This window comes from Acinonyx jubatus, chromosome E3 (genome assembly GCF_027475565.1).
Source record: "Acinonyx jubatus isolate Ajub_Pintada_27869175 chromosome E3, VMU_Ajub_asm_v1.0, whole genome shotgun sequence".
Lineage (NCBI taxonomy): Eukaryota > Metazoa > Chordata > Mammalia > Carnivora > Felidae > Acinonyx > Acinonyx jubatus.
The window spans coordinates 39046308-39063972 of NC_069398.1; the positions used below are offsets into that span (position 1 = coordinate 39046308).

The 17665-nt window shown below is 41.6% G+C and overlaps 1 protein-coding gene across 1 annotated transcript; it reads right to left on the reverse strand.

The window, feature by feature from the left end:
• Positions 1 to 1386: 1386 nt before the first annotated feature.
• On the reverse strand, positions 1387 to 17651 carry ZNF200 (zinc finger protein 200). Its single transcript, XM_015076523.3, has 5 exons — positions 17495 to 17651; positions 16415 to 16745; positions 15717 to 15808; positions 15256 to 15376; positions 1387 to 3682 (listed from the first exon to the last, which is right to left on the reverse strand). The coding sequence occupies exons 2-5, from the start codon at positions 16659 to 16661 to the stop codon at positions 2931 to 2933; spliced, it is 1212 nt and encodes a 403-aa protein (XP_014932009.2). The 5' UTR covers positions 16662 to 16745; positions 17495 to 17651; the 3' UTR covers positions 1387 to 2930.
• Between the last annotated feature and the right edge of the window lie 14 nt (positions 17652 to 17665).

A 17665-nucleotide genomic window follows, 5' to 3' on the forward strand; every position in this document is an offset into this window, starting at 1 on the left:
TTATTGAATTTCTGACCCCCTCTCCCCATCCTCCATCCCAAGAAACTCCATGGGTGCTTTGCTTCCCTTTACAACCCCTGGTCCTTGTGTTATGTCTTTAGGCGATGCTTGCCTTCAAGTTGAAGTTGCTATTCTAACTGGATATCTGGGCCTTCAGATTTTTTAAGTTTATTTATTTATTTAGAGAGAGAGAACTTGTGCACGTGAGGCAGCAAGGGGAGAGAGAGGGAGAGGGAGGGAGGGAGGGAATAAGAATATCCCAGGCAGGCTCTACACTGTCACTTTGAGGAGCCCGATTTCACAAACCCACTGAGCTGATACTGAGTCAGACACCCAACTGACTGAGCCACCCAGGTACCTTAGGCCTTCAGATGTGCTAACTGGCCCTTGCTGCTCTATTGGAAAACCATTCGTTGTTGAGTGTTTGCTGATTTTCATGAACTAATTGTCAGCTCCTTATCGAGCACTTAGTCATCCAATGGCTTCCTAGTGCTCTCCTGTTCGGGGGTGTGGACCCTGGGCATCCTGCCTCTGAGCTCCAGAGCAGGGGTGAGGAGCATTCTGCTCCAGACCCTCCAGGGTCCAGGGAGTAGGTGTAGGGAAGTCAGGCGGCCCAGGCCCCATCCTCTGGGGACAGTAGGTGACAAGGACTTTGACTGCTGGGCCCTCGCCTACACCACAGCCCACGGCAGAGAGCAGCTCCCGGAGGGAGGGGTTTGCGTCGTGGGAGTATCACACACCCACCGGCCTTGAGTACTGTGTGGTCTGATCCTTGCATCCTTGTGTCCCTATGGGGACAGTCTCGCCCCATAGACCCCACCCTCTCCAGTTACTGCCCAGCAGACACTTAGGCTTTGTTTTCTAGGTGTGATAACCAGGAAGACCCCAGCCAGTCTTCCTGAGGAATAAGAGAAGATTGTTGCTGGCATCCAGTTTTGTCCCTGGTTTTTAAAGGGTACTGTAGGCTTGAAATACAAAATCAATAAAGGACAGTTTTTTGTGTGTGTGGCCTTTAAGTGTCTGAATTAGGACTCAGGACTGAATTGTATCATCAGATGTCTTTCATTTTTAGTATGCTTTGAACCAAAACAAAACTTAGAACTACAGGTTTAAAAAATAATTGGAAAAGGGGCACCTGGGTGGCTCAGCCAGTTAAGTGTCCAACTTTGGCTCAGGTCATGATCTTGGGATTTGTGGGTTCAGGCCCTGCATTAGGCTCTGTGCTGACACCTGAGAGCCTGGAGCCTGCTTTGGATTCTGTGTCTCCCTCTCTCTTTGCCCCTCCCCTGCTTGGCTCACGCTGTCTCTCTCAGAAGTAAATAAACATTAAAAAAAAAGAAATAACAAAATAACAAAAAAAGAGCAATAGGCAGAAAGAAACAAAACTATTATTTGAAGATGGTATAATTTTGAACCACAGATTGTAACAGAACTGAGAAATTACTGAAAATTAACATTCGATGAAGTGGCTAGTTTCACAAATATACAATTAAAAATAACTTTCCTATGTAAAAGCAAGAGCCAACTAGAAAAATACAATGGAAAAAAAAACTATTTGCAATAACAAAGTCGTATACAACTTACGTTAAGAACATTAGAAACATTTACTCAGGAATACAATACTTTAATAAAGGCATGGGAAACAAAATTTGTAAAGCCAACAAATTTTCCCAAATAGTTTATAGGATTAACCTATTTCAATCAAAATACCAATGTAAACTTCCAGGAAACCTAAAATAAAGCAAAACTGATCAAGAATCTTTAAAATAACACACCACAGGATCGGTTCCGTGAAGGCACCGCTGGCCTGGCCTCTGGGTGGACACGTCAGGAAAGTCTGGGTATCAGGAGGCCAAAGAGAACAAACATCCACTACAATGAAGACTCTGGAATCCTGCCTCTCGAGGGGCAATGTGAACTAGCCACTGGAGACAACTGTTAAAAATAAAACACGTTGCTTGTGAGGTAGTGACCACCCATTGCCAAGGGTCTGAAGACAGCTTGCAGGCGAAGTGAGCACATGGTAAGGTTACTGGCCAGTCATGTGTCCAAGCCGACGTCTTCCTCTTCCAGCACTTGGATTTCCTTCCTAGCAGGCCTTCTTCTTGGCTCAGCAGAGGGACAAGATTCTGAAGAGCTTTACCAGTAGCAGGGCTGGGTGGCTGGGCCTGAGTGATCCAAACTTCTTTCGGCAATGGAAAGGCATGAGTGCTATCTGAGCGACGAAGGGCTGGACAAAAAATGCAGTAAGAACAACAGACACTTTAAAAGTATGCTGTGAAAAGTATTCCTGTAAAAGTCACTTTTCACTGCAAAATGCAAATGTTACTGACATCGATGGTTAGTTTAGATCACATACAAATGACAGAGTAAGTCTTTGACATTCACTTGCTGTTATTTTCCTATATTCCAAAGTAAACAATCCCTTTCAACACTCAAGCTTCAACAGGGTATTCTTAGAAGGTTATGCGAACTGCTAATAGAAGCTCTTGGCTTAATAAATCAGTAGTTTGGTTCTCGCAGGGGAACACAGTTCCAGATAAGGACTTTTGCATTATTATTATTATTTTTTTTTTCACAAGTGTGAATTCCTATGTGGGGGGAAAATGGATACACTTTCCATACACATGAGCCACTCTGTTCACCTTGCAGGTAAGTGGCCTCCAGACCCCTATTCAAAGCCTTTTGGGGAAAAGGGATCTGTGGCCTGTACATTGTTGTAGAAGTTCACAAAAGAGAGCTCCTTAATCCAGAAAATGTGGATGCTGACTGAGGTATAGCCCTTGAGAATGTCTTCTTCCCTGTGAGATTTTCTAAAACTTTGAGGTTTCAGCCAAGATGGGTATTTTCCCAATTTTGACTATAATGAGGTTTTCACATATCTGCATCTTTTCAGAAGTCTGGGAATTTAGAATTCCCTATTAAACATTTCAGGTCAAGGCAGGACCATCAGACCTTTCCTGATCCCACTTCTGCTTTCGTGTCTTACATGCTGAGTGGGTTTTTTCATGCCGGGTACAGTTGGAAAGCCGACCAAATCTTCTCCCACATTTTTTGCAACTATACGGCCTCTCAGCCTCATGACTCTGCAGATGAAGCACAAAGTCTTTATTCTCTGGGAAGGTTTTCCCACATTCTGGACACTTAAATATTTTCTCCCTTATATGGATTCCTTCATGGCGACTCCGATGAGAGTTCTGACGAAAGTTTTTCCCACACTGAGAACATGAATAAGGTTTCTCTCCTGTATGGATTCGCTCATGTTTATTAAGGTTGGTTTTATGATTGAAGCTTTTCCCACAGTGACTACAGTCATAGGGTTTTTCACCAGTGTGAGTCCTCTGGTGGGATATAAGGTAAGAACTTTCATTAAACTGTTTCCCACACAATGGACAAGTGTACCATCTTCTCGTTCTCCGATTTCGGGTAAGTGCAATCACGTTGATATCCACATACTTTGAGAGTTCCTCTAGTGGAGTATCATTTTCAATAGTAACTAGAAGATTTCTCACTTTCCTTTGTTTTGGAGTGGATGTACTTAGTCTGTCTTTATGGCAATACGGAGATTGCTCAGAGACCATAGAACAGTCCACTTCATCACAATCTGAAGTCTTTTCTCTATGATATTCACTCTCTCCAGGTTCCTTCTGAAGATCGTCACTCTCAGGATTAATGTCATTGTCTGTGGAAACAAAGAGAATTGAATAACTTTTGAGGGATATGATACCGCAGGAAAAAAACAAGTTGGATTTCTCATCAAACAATAATCTTGAGTATCAGAAATCTGAGGACTAGCAGATAATTGTTACCAACACTTCTTTTCCACTCTGTGGATGGAATATATGACTGATAAATCTTTCTATGCAATGCATTGCAAGCACACAGTCTTTTTTTTATTTTTTTTTTTTTTGAGAGAGAGAGAGCACTCTAGTGGGGGAAGGACAAAGTGGGGGGAGAGAGAGAATCCCAAGTAGGCTCCATGCTCAGTGCGCAGCTTGATGTAGGACTCGATTCCATGACCCTGGGATCGTGACTTGAGCAGAAATCAAGAGTCGGATGCTCAACTGACTGAGCCACCCAGTTACCCTCTTCCTTTTTTTTTTTTTTTTTAATGAAATGAGGGGGACTACACTGAAATATTTTAAAGGTTTGCTTTCTGAGTAAGCACTAATTCCTCAAGAAGTTCATATTGATCTTATATTCTGTGTAGAACAGTGAGCTAAGGACTAGGGGATGAAAGACATCAATACTCAAGGGTATACCATCCCATTCTTTAGGAGGCTAGTAAGTGAAAGGTACAACGAGTTACTTCTAGGTTTCCACTATGTTAAGTATTACAATAGTATGGAATTAGATAATACTGTAATATCCTATATAATAGGGAAAAAGTGGGAATAATTCAAATGACCAAAAATAATGAAGGCCTATCATGTTCACTCAGTAGATGATTATTTGGGCAGTAGGGTGATTACAAATGATTAAACTATGGTAGAAACCCACAATGGTCTTTTTGGGGGAGAAAGGGGAGTAGTAACTGGGCAGTGGGCACAAAAGGGATTTCTTGGATGCCAGGAATGGTCTGAGTGATGGTCAGACAGATGTGTACATTTTGTGAAACCGTGAGGCGTACACTTTTGATCTGTAGGATTTTCTGTATTTATTACCTCCGAAAGAAGTCTGTGTAAAATAACATACAAAGATTAAGTAACAAATTAAAAAAAGAAAAGTATGCTGTGAAAAGGTAGAGCAACAAGGGACCCCCTAAACTCTGGGCAACTTATGGATATTAAAGGGCTAAGTCAACCTCTTAGATAGATAGACAGCTAACCACAGATCTGTGATATGAATCTTTGCTGGATTAGTAGTTTCACACTAACAGACGTTTTCTTTTTCATTTATTCCCTTAGGTAATGAAAATGCTGAGTCAAAGCATATGGCAATTTTTATCACATTCCTTGACACTGACTGCCATATTTCTTTCAAAAGAAGCTGTACCAATTTCAGCACAAGCATCAAGATATGGGTATCAATTTTACCTAATCTTGTCAGCATTTAATAGGTATAAAATGGTTTCTCGTTGTAGCTTTATTTTGCACTTTGTTACTACAAACCACTAATTTATTGGGCTGAGAGACTCATAAATTTAAATAAATTTTACATTTTGCAAATCTTAATCTCTGTGTAGGCAGTCACTACTAATGTAAATATTTAACTGAAGCCTACCTCTGTAACTCCACAACTTAAAACCATCAAAAAGTATCAGTCTTTCAAAATCAGATAAATGTTCTATTCTCTAGCCATTCCTTTATGACTTACTTTTACAGTTAACTCTTTTTTTTTAAGTTTATTTATTAATTTTGAGAGGGCATGAGCAGGGGAGGGGCAGAGAGAGAGGGAGGGAGAAAGAATCCCAAGCATCGACAGTGTGGAGCCATATGCGGGGCTTGAAGTCACAAACTGTGAGATCATGACCTGAGTCAAAACCAAGAGTTGGACACTTATTCGACTGAGCCACCCAGGCGTCCCTACAGTTAACTTTTAATACATTTGGAGTTTAGTATCACACTGTATGTTATTGTTTGTAACATGTCTAATATTGGTAAAACCAGCCAGAATATCCTATTGAAAATTTTGACTCTGTTACCTACAGTGTAAATAAATTTGGAGAGCACCAATATCTTTACACGATTTGTTTTCCCATTTACATCCGTGTCTCTCCGATATTTAAGAATCTTTTATAGGGGCACCTGGGTAGCTCAGTCGGTTAAGCATCCGACTTCGGCCCACATCATGATCTTGCACTCTGTCTCTGTTAAAAATAAAGAAACTTAAAAAAAAAAAAAAAAAAAGAATCTTTTATATTTACCAATGAAACATCTGTGGTTCACTCCTATTTTATAGCCATTCTGAATGACAGCTTCCATCATTTTGTTAATTTTTTAATAAAATTTTTTTTAATGTTTATCTTTGAGAGAGACAGACAGAACATGAGTGGGGAGGGGCAGAGTGGGGGAGGATACAGAATACGAAGCAGGCTCCAGGCTTTGAGCCCGATGAGGGGCTCAAACCCGCGAACTGTGAGATCATGACCTGAGATGAAGTTGGATGCTTAACTGACTGAGACACCCAGGTGCCCGTGTTAATTTTTTAAAAAATTTATTTATTTTGACAGAGTGAAAAAGCATGAGGGTCAGAGAGAATCCCAAGCAGGCTCTGCACTATCAGTGTGGAGCCTGATGAGGGGCTCGAACCCATGAACTATGAGATCATGACCTAAGCTGAAGTTGGATGCTTAACCGACCGAGTCACCCAGGCGCCCCCATTTTATTAATTTAAGAATGCTATTGTTGGGGCGCCTGGGTGGCTCAGTCGGTTAAGCAGCCGACTTCAGCTCAGGTCATGATCTCGCGGTCCATGAGTTCGAGCCCCGTGTCGGGCTCTGTGCTGACAGCTCAGAGCCTAGAGCCTGTTTCAGATTCTGTGTCTCCCTCTCTCTGACCCTCCCCCGTTCATGCTCTGTCTCTAAAATAAATAAACATTAAAAAAAAAAATTAAAAAAAAAAAGAATGCTATTGTTATACATTCCCTATTTACCTACTTTAAAACTATTAAATATAGTGTTTTTGTTGGTCCTTTTAGATTTTCTAAATACAAACCATATTTTGGTTCCAATATTTATTCTTCTTAACCCCTTATCTTTTTGCCTTATCTAGTTAGTAATAGTGATGGCAGGTTTCCTTATTTCATTTTCATAATTTTATTTTTAATGTTTGTTTATTTTTGAGAGAGCGAGCTGGGAAGGGGCAGAGAGAGAGAGAAAGAGAGAGAGAGAGAGAGAGAGAGAGAGAGAGAGAGAGAGAGAGAGAGAATTTGAAGTGGGCTCTGGGCTGAGAACAGAGAGCCTGATGCGGGGTTTGAACTCATGACCATGAGATTGTGACCTGAGCTGAAGTCGGACTTGTAACTGACTAAGCCACGCAGGCACCCGTTATTCTCATTTTTAAAGAATTACCATCAGTGTTTGATGAATGACCATAAATGTCATGTTATAGTAAAGGGCTACCTGTTTTGAAGACAATTCATCAAAACTCATAGGAATTTTTCTGATTTTCCTGAGTGTCAATGAATATATCTTATATTCCTTTAGTGTACTATTTTTTATGATAAAAAAATTTAGTAGCTAATATAGTTACATGGTGCAAAACTCAATGTGAAAAGGTGTACGCTAAGGAGCCTTCCTCCAGTCCCTATCCCCATCCATTCTACTAGCCCCCACAGACAGATACCAGTTTTATTAGTTTCTTTTTATTTTTTCATTGTTTATCTAGGTGACATATTTTCCTTTCTCCTCTTTTCTTATATAAAAGGTAGTATACTGTGTATATGTCTGGTACTTGCTTTATTTTGATCATTATATTCCAGTGCATAGAGATTACCTTGGTATGCTATGTAGACACATCATATTCAACCAGAGACACCTGGATTGTTTTCAAAGGTGAATGCATCTGGTTTTGTTTTGTTTTGTTTTGTTTTTGAGACAGAGAGAAACAGAGCACGAGCAGGGGAGGGGCAGAGAGAGAGACACAGAACCCGAAGCAGGCTCCAGGCTCTGAGCCGTCAGCAGAGAGCCCGCAAGGGGCTCGAACTCACAAACCGCGAGATCATCACCTGAGCCGAAGTCCGACACTTAGCCAACTGAGCCATCCAGGCGCCCCAGTGAATGCATCTTTAATACTGGTAATTAGACTGCCATATATAGGGAGTCATTCTGCATGCCCGCCAGTATTATACTTCTCAACACACTCACCACCAGTGTGTTGTTATTGGATTTCTAGAAATCTGATGGATGAAAAAAGATGGTAATTTGGCAAAGGTTTAATCTGCATTTCTAATTATGAGTTGGGCTGGACAGCTTTTCATGTGTTTATGGGTCATTTGTATTCCTAAGCGAATCTGTTGGTCTTTCTCTTGGGGTACAAAGTATGATGCACCAAATGGCTGGGTTGTCCCAACACCTTTTATGAGCTCCTCTGCTTCGCTGCTCTTTTCAATTTTCCTGGTCATTGTATTTATTTATTTCCATTTGAATTAGAGATCAGATTGTGCAGTACCAGGGGAAAAAATCCTACTGGCACTATTAAAGGGATTACCTTCACTTCATGAATGAACTTGGGGAGAACTGACCTTTTAATGTTAAATCTTCCTGGCCAACATGGTATTTCTTCCCATTCATTCAGATCTACTTCTTTGTCCTTTAGAAATGTTTTGAAGTTTTCCTCATAATTTCTGCATGTTTCTTCAGTTTATTTCTAGGTGTTTAATCTTGTTTGTTCCTATTTTTATAATTTCTAAATGACTGCATATATGAAAGTTAATGATTTTCATATAATCATTTTTCATCCCACTGCCTTACTGAATGCTTTTATTATTTATAATTTTCAGACACTTCCTGGGGTTTTCTAGTTACACAATTATATCATATGTAATAGATTCTTAAATTCTTAAACATTTAATTTCTTTGTCATTTAACTGCTCTGGCCAATACCTAAAACACAGTATTAGACAGTAGTAGTGATAGTGGGCTTTGTTGTTGTCCTGATTTTAGTGGGAATGCCTTCCAGTGTTTCCAGTGTTTCGGTCCTTCCAGACCGAAAGGATGCATATCCCATAAGGGAGGTATCCATTAGTTACTGTTTTGTTCAGTGTTTTTGTGAAGAAGGCACAAGGCATTGGTATTTTGTCAAATATCTTTTCAGTAACTATGAAATTGATCATAGGATTTTTCTCCTTTACTATAAAATATAATAGGCTTTCTATTATTAAATCGCTTTTGCATTCCTGGAATAAATCTTCCTTGGTCAGGACGGTTTTATCAGATTGTAGTTCTTTGTCACACTAGTTTCATAAGAAGAATTTGGAAGTTTTCCTTTTTTTTCACTCTGAAAATTTTCGTAGCATTTAAATTGTGCAATTGTTAAAGCTTTGTAAGAATTTCCTATGGAACTGAGGGTCCTTTCCCTGGGTTGGGGGCTAGTTTTTTTTGACAATTCCAACTTCCTCTATGGAAACTGGTTTATCTACTTCTGTTTAAATCTTTCTACGTATTAGTGCCTCTATTTCTAACTTACCGATTTCCAGTTTTGTATTTACTAATACTTTCTTTCTGTTTTCCTTCATTGTACTGTTTTCCTAACTTTGAACCAGAGGCTTAATTTTTCTTTCTTTCTAATTTTTTTTACATTTATTTATTTTTTTGAGAGAGTGAGACAGAGCATGAGTGGGGGAGGGGCAGAGAGAGAAGGACACACAGAATCTGAAGCAGGCTCCAGGCTCTGAGCAAGCGTTCAGCACAGAGCCCAATGCGGGTCTCGAACCCATGAACCATGAGATCATGACCTGAGCCGAAGTCGGATGCTCAACCCAGTGATCTACCCAGGTGCCCCTACTTTCATTTTTCTAACTTAATGTGTGTGTTTATACAGGCGTAGATTTTCTTCTGAGTGCCACTTTAGGTTATACTGTAGATGCTGACACAGAGTATAGTCTCCAAACGTTATGTAACTTTAATTTGTACTTCCCCTCTAATCTAAGGTTACTTAATAGTTTTAAAATTTCTAGGTGAAAGGGACTTTTCCCCCCCAAGTTTCATTTTTACCTTCTAGTTGTATCACATTGTGATAGATCCTACTGTGTTATTTCTACTTTTTGGAATCTACTGAATCTTTCTTTCTTCCGTAGTAAGTAGACAATCTTGAAAAGGTTTATATTCTCTTGCCACAGGAGACGTCAGATACAAACATAAGAACTGTCTCACTGAGAATGTGTTTAAGAATTTTTTTCTACATTTTTAGTTGTTTTATGTGGCTCACTTGAGTTGAGACACACATTCTGTCCTCCTCGGTCAAGGACACTCCTGTGATTCCTTTCCCCACAAGGTTCATTCCATTACACTTTTCCCTTTCCAAACTGACCAAATGTTACTGACTCCCAGATCTCTACATGTGACCTCCAATTTCTAATGTTCAAGTACCCAGAAAATAATCTCATTTTATTTCCTATCATGGATTCAATCTCATCTAAAATCAAATCCATCTTCTTCTAAACTCTATTCCTACTTTCAAATCTGGCCTTGACCTTCTCATAGCTCTTTATAGTTAAAATGGTTTCACACTGCTTATCTTTTTTTATTAAAAAAATTTTTTTAGGGGCACCTGGGTGGCTCAGTTGGTTAAGTGTTTGACTTTGGCTCAGGTCATGATCTCATGGTTTCTAAGTTCAAGCCCCATGTTGGGCTCTGTGCTGACAGCTCAGAGCCTGAAGCCCGCTTCAGATTCTATGTCTCCCTCTCTCTCTGCCCCTTTCCTGCTCGCACTCTATGTCTCTCTCAAAAAATAAACATTAAAAATTTTTTTTTACTTTTTCAGAAATTTTATTTATTTAGAGAGAGACAGAGACAGCATGAGGTGGGGAGGCGCAGAGAGAGAAGGAGAGAGAATCCCAAGCAGGCTCTGTGCTGCCAGTGCAGACAGAGCGCAATGCAAGGCTCAAACCCACGAAACTGAGATCATGTCTTGAGTCAAAACCAAGAATCAGACGCTTTACTGACTGAGACACTCAGGCGCCCCCATACTGCTTATCTTTTTAGGTGAATGACTTATCTTTTAAGATAAGTTTATTCTTTAACTGGAAGCTTTGGAGGGCAGGAATGGAGCACTATGTATCATTTTAACTCACTGATAACTCCAGAATTCAACCCTGCCTAAGGAAAAAGCAAGTAGCATTTATTAAATGTTAGTGAATGATTCTAAGTTTAAATCTTCAGCTTTGTGGTATAGGCAAGGGAGGGGAATGGAAAGGGTGAGAATTGGGCCTCAGGGCCTCAAGGTCTATGGCCAAAGTGTTCCTGGAATTGACAACCTACCCACCAACCAGTCACCTAAAATAAATGCTAGTTTTACCCAAGACTGAAGAAAAAGTCAGTGTAATAAATCCGATCTCTTTATGTTCTTCCCTACAATAAGAAAACATTAGTCTAATATCCTCAATGGGAAAAAACTGATAGCTTTTCCCTTAAGGTCAGGAACATGACGGCTATGTACATTCTCACCACTGTTGTTCAACGTAGTACTGGAAATCCCAGCCTCAGCAATCAGACAATGACGACGACAACAACAAAAATAAAAGGCATACAAATTGGCAAGGAAGAAGTCAAATGTTCACTCTTCGTAGACAACAAGATACTCTATGTGGAAACCCAAAAGATGCCAGCGAAAAAATTGTTAGAACAGACACATAAATTCAGCAAAGCTGCAGGATATAAACTCAACGTAGAGAAATCTGTTGCACTTCTTTACACCAATAATGAAGCATCAGGAAGAGAAATCAAGAGTTGATCGCATTTACAATTGCACCAAAAACCTTAAGATAGCTAGGAGTAAACCTAACCAAAGAGGTAATAGATCTCTACACTAAAAACTATAGAAAGCTTATGAAAGAAATTGAAGACGACACAAAGAAATGGAAAAGCATTCCATGCTCATGGATTGGAAGGACAAATATTGTTAAACTGTCGATACTACCCAAAGCAGTCTACACATTCAATGCAATCCCTATCAAAATAACACCAGCATTCATCACAGAGCTAGAACAATCCTAAAATTTGTATGGAACCAGAAAATTCCCCGAATAGCCAAAGTAATGTTGCAAAAGAAAACCAAATCTGGAGGCAACACAATTCCAGACTTCAAGTTGTATGACAAAGCTATAATCATCAAGACAGTATGGTACTGGCACAAAAACAGATACATATATCACTTGAACAGAATGGAGAACCCTGAAATAGACCCACAAACATATGGCCAACTAATCTTTGACAAAATAGAAAAAAGTCTCTTTAGCAAATGGTGTTGGGAAAACTCGACCACTTTCTTACACCAAACACAAAAATAAATTCAAAATGGACGAAAGACCTAAAGGTAAAACAGGAAACCATCAAAATCCTACAGGAGAAAACAGGCAGCAACCTCTTTGACCGTGGCTGCATCAACTTTTTACTAGACATGTGTCCAGAGCCAAGGGAAACAAAAGCAAAAATGAACTTATTGGGACCTCATCAAGATAAAAACCTTCTCTACAGTGAAGGAAACAATCAATAAAACTAAAAGGCAATCGACAGAATGGGAGAAGATATTTGCAAATGACATATCCAATTAAGGGTTAGTAACCAAACTCTATAAAGAACTTATCAAACTCAAAACCCAAAAAACAAATAATCCAGTGAAGAAATGGGCAAAAGACATGAATAGGCACTTTTCCAAAGACATCCAGATGGCTAACAGATACCTGAAAAAATGCTCAACATCACTCATCATCAGGGAAATACAAATCAAAACCACAATGAGATACCACCTCACACCTGTTAGAATGGCTAAAATGAACAACTCGGGCAACGACAGATGTTGGCAAGGATGTGGAGAAAGAGGGACCCTTTTACACTGCTGGTGGGAATGCAAACTGGGGCAGCCACTCTGGGAAACAGTATGGAGGGTCCTCAAAAAGTTAAAAACAGGGACATGTGGGTGGCTCAGTTAAGCATCCATCTCTTGATTATGGCTCAGGTCATGACCTTGCAGTGTGTGAGTTCAAGCCCTGCATTGGGCTCTGCATTAACAGTGCGGGGCCTGCTTTGGATTCTCTCTCTGCCCCTCCTGTGTGTTCTTGCTCTCTCAAGATAAATAAGTAAACTTAGGGGAAAACAAAAAGTTAAAAAATAGAATTATCCTACAACCCAGCAGTGCACTACTAGGTATTTATCCAAAGGATACAAAAATGCTGATTTGGAGGGGCACATGCACCCCAATGTTTATAGTGGCGTTATCAACAATAGCCAAATTATTGAAACAGCCTAAATATCCATCTATTGATGAATGAATAAAGAAGATGTAGTATAATACATATATATTGGAATATTAAATATATATATAATGGAATATTACTCAGCAATCAAAAAGAATGAAATCTTGCCATTTGCAATAACGTGGATGAAACTAGAGTGTATTATGCTAAGCAACATAAGTCAGAGACAGAGATCATATGATTTCCCTCGTGTGGAATTTAAGAAACAAATAAATACAGGAGAAGGAAAGGAAAAATAAGATAAAAACAGAGAGGGAGACAAATCCTAGGAGACTCTTAAATACAGAGAACAAACAGGGTTGGTCAAGGGGAGGTGGGCTAAATGGGTGATGGGCATTTAAGCAGGGCTCTTGCTGGGATGAGCTCTGGTATTATGTCTAAGTGATGAACAACTAAATTCTACTTGTGAAACCAATACTACACTATATGTTAACTTGAATTAAAAAGAACAAGCAAAGAAAAACAGGGGTGCCTGGCTGGCTCAGTCTGTAGAGCATGCGATGTCTGATCTCAGGGCCGTAAGTTCAAGCCCCATTCTGGGCACAGAATTTACTTTAAGAAAACGTGTGTGTGTGTGTGTCTGTGTCTGTGTGGCTCAGTTAGTTAAGTGTCTGACTCTTGATCTCAGCTCAGGTCATGGTCCCAGTGTAATGGGATTGAACACCATGTCGGGCTCTGCCCTGAGCATGGAGACTGCTTAAGATTCTCTCTCCCCCTCTGAGCCTCTCCCCTCCTCGTGAGCTTTCTTTTCTCTCTAAATAATAATAATAATCATTATTATTATTATAAATATGTATATATATGCTTAACCAAAAATACTATGTAGACTAACTTGTGGAAAATTAAGCAGGCTCAGTATGTACTACTACCCTGACCATACCGCATAAGACAACTAGAGTTCAACAGCCATGGATTTTTGGCACCACAGGCAACTCCCAAAATCCACTTTCTGCTCTGCTTCAGCCTCAGGAGCAAACAGCCCTGAAGGCAGAGTAAGAAGTATCAGGCGCTCAGCAAAGCGATTTTTGAAGGCTGGTCACTCTTGGGTAGCAGTGTATTTGTAGAGAAAGGCTGAATCATCTCTCAACAGCTTCAGAGAACTGCTGCCACATGAGTGCGTATGCAGCGTTGTCCTTTGCGAATGCTGCTTAACCATTACTGGGAAATGAGCAGAAATGAAAAGGATCCATCCACCACCCATACGGGAGACTCACTGAAACAATTGTGAGAAATGCATCAGGAAGGTGGTACAACTCTGGGCTAAGGCTGCAGGCTCTGGTGTTAGAATCCCTGAGTCCAGATCCCTGCTCTGCCAACTACTGCTGTGTGACCTTTAGCAACTGACATTTTTCTGCTTTAGTTTCACCATTTTAAAATAGTAGTAATTCCTACGTCCTACAGTATTGTGAGAAATACATGAGGTAATAAATGCACGCAAAGCACTTAGACTAGTGCCTAGTACATAATAACACACAAGTACTAAGTGCTAGATATCATTTCTACCAATGGTGTGATATGTTTTCATTCACACTAGTAGACTTCTTAGCCTTTGGACATCAAGGGAAAAAAAGACTCATGCACCCAATGAAAACACAATTTAAAATACACATGTTGGGAGATTAGCACTAGATCCAGAAAATGGATTGAGAAACAACCTGGCCCCATTTTTTATCTGTTTGAATATTTGATGTCAGTACATTAGCTCTAGGTCTTGCTTACCAAGAGAAGTCCCCTCCACCATTGCTGCCCTAAAGATACACAAAAAATGGCCACCCACAGCTGGTGCAAGCTCTGCCACATGGAATAAAAATTAAACGAGTGTGAACATGTACGTTAGCTAGTGTGTTAATCAGGTGTTTAAGAAGTCTGATGAAGGGTGCCTAGGTGGCTCAGTTGGTTAAGCATCCAATTTTTTTTTTATGTTTATTTTTCATAGACAGAGAGAGAGACAGACTCCAAAGCAGGCTCCAGGCTCTGAGCTGTCAGCACAGAGCCCAACGTGGGGCTCAAACCCACAAACTGCGAGATCATAACCTGAGCCGAAGTCAGACGCTTAACTGACTGGCCAGCCAGGCACCCCAAGCATGTAATTCTTGGTTTCAGCTCAGATCATGGTCTCACAGTTCATGAGTTTGAGCTCCACATCGGGCTCTGTGCTGGCAGCACGGAGCCTGCTTGGGATTCTTTCTCCCTCGCTCTCTGCCCTTCCCCTGCTCTCTCTCTCTCTCTCTCTCTCTCTCAAAATTAAAATAAACATTTAAAAAATAAATAAAAAGTCTGATGAAATAGAAGAACATGCTTTTTCCATAGCATTCAATATGAACACACAAGATTTCTTACCCAATAACATCATCTCCCCAACACTGTCTTCCTTCTCTGAGGTGGGTTGTTGAGTAGCATCTAGGCTCACACATTCTTCTTGGGAGTGAAATACATTCAAATCCTCAAAGACCACCAGTTCCTGAAAGAGCAATAGACCCCATTCCTCTTAATAACAGAGGTTGTTTGACATCCTTGCTGGTAAAATAGGCTGGAACCCAAGGATCAGGGAAGGGAAGGTGAAAGGGACCTATAAATCCTACGCAGATGCAGCAGACAGGAAACCCAGGCTCAGACAGGAGCCAAAGGATAAGCAGAAGAGAAACATCCAAAGAGGCAATGAAAACAAGCCCACTCTCCTTACAAGGTTATGTCTTTTTTTTTTTTTTTAAATACATATATATGGGTTGACTGAGCGGGGAGGGCTGTAAGAGCAGAGAAAGTGATGTACTCAAAACAGTGAATGGGAAAACCGAACCCACCTCAGGCTCAGTTTTCAGATACAGAGACAATGTGTCCTGTTTCTGCTGGATTCCTTCTCTGGGTAGAAGCTTCACTATGGGATGAGGTTGCACTGGGGAAAGAGGAAGCTGTAGTTAATGGAAATGTCAGTGACTCTAATATGGAAACCCTAACCACACCTTGAGGCCACACTGTCCTCACTCCCTCAGAAGGCAACTCATGGTTTTTTTTCAGCTTCTGTGAGCCCAGGGAAGAGCTCAAGCCATAAATCACAGGGTCTCGAACCTGTATCTAGGGTCTCCTCATTATGAAAAGAATGATTCCCTTAAGGGTTTTTTAAATTCTCTTCACTGGTAAAGGGGAGGGTAAAGTCTGGAGATGCCCATAACAAGCACAAAATTTCCAAAATTCCACATAAACGGCAGTCAATTAAACAATGCATCCAAATTTCTTTATGGTAAAAAGATATACACTCCCCCTCCACTATGGAAAGTTACACACAGTTTATTCCATGGCTTTACACACACCCAGCAATCCACTCAAGCGCCAGCTTGAGAAAAAAAAAATACTCCCTCTCCCCAGTATGTTGACTTATTAAAATCCACTCCTTTTTTTCAATACCCACTATCCTAACCTGAATTCATTACTAACATGAAAACCTATTTCAGACCCCAATACCATTCTCTTCTCTTCTACTGAAACAGCATATACTTCTTACATCTGTTCTGAAAGTTTGAGCTCACATCCTTCATAATAACCAAAGTCTCCTTGACTTTCTGATTGGGCTGCACCACGCTTGGCTTGGGCAAGAAGGTGAGGAAGTGCTCCAGAACTAGCTGGTGGATGGTCTTGGGCCCACTAGTAGCATCTCGAAGTAGGTCTTGGCCCAGCTTGGAGTCTGGAGGAACTCTCAGTATAAAGGACCGCTTTGGCTTTAGGGGCATTGGAACCACTTTTGCAGCCATCGCGCCTTGAAATCACACACCACACTCGTTTTGCAGAGCTTCAGGAGTCCCCTCTTACCGAAGGAAATCTGTCAGATAGCCAAGCTGCAGACAAGAGAAACCATGGGTTACCCACAAAACCAGGTAGGCATGCCTGCACCCCAGTATACGGCCTGGAGAGTGAGGCCACACGAAATGTAAAGCGGAAGGAAAGGTAAGCTGGGGTGGGGGAACTCCTAACTGAAACAGAAGGTCCCTGAACTAGACACTCTTAACAAGCTTGGCCTGAAAGGAAGATCTGAGAATGAAAGCCGGACGATGTCCAAACCTCAAGGGTCATCCTCCCGAGAAATAGGAGATGCAAACCCCACCGGGAAGAGCGGGTGAACTCAAGCAGGTAGGAAGAGCGATGGGCTAGAAGACAGGACACCTGGGGTCCGACACCAAGGGCATCTGCTTATAAGTTGGCCTGGCCACTGAATCAAGCCGTAATGCGCACCTAGGACCCCGGGTCCCTCAGATGCCCTTCGGGGAGGGGGGGGGGGGGGCAGTTGATGGCTCAAGGAGCAATCGCAAGGCCCCAAGAGCTGTCCATACATGGCCTGCTGACTCTTTTCCGCCGTGAGAGCCCCGGTGAGAGCGGCAAGGGACATCCCAGTAGGGGCCGGCAGGCCAGGCCCACTCTGGAGCCTCTCCCACCGGCCAAGGGGCACCTTTACCACAACGACCAGCCAGCGGCATTGCCCGGGGTACGTTCCCGGCTCCCCAGCCGGTCAGGCACTCCCAGCAACGGACCAAGCTCTGTTCCCTAGAGGCCGCGTCAGCCTGGTTCCCGCCCTCGCGGAGCCCCTCACCTCTCGGGGGCTGTGCCGCCTCTGGGAGCTTGCAGGGGACGGTCCACAGACCCAGGCGCAGAGACACGGGGAAACTAGGCGCGAGAGGCCAAGCCCTCCCCTCGCCCTTCGGAGTGCCCTCACAGGCCGCCGGCGACTATTGGCGAGCGCCGCCGTCAGTTCAGGAGCACG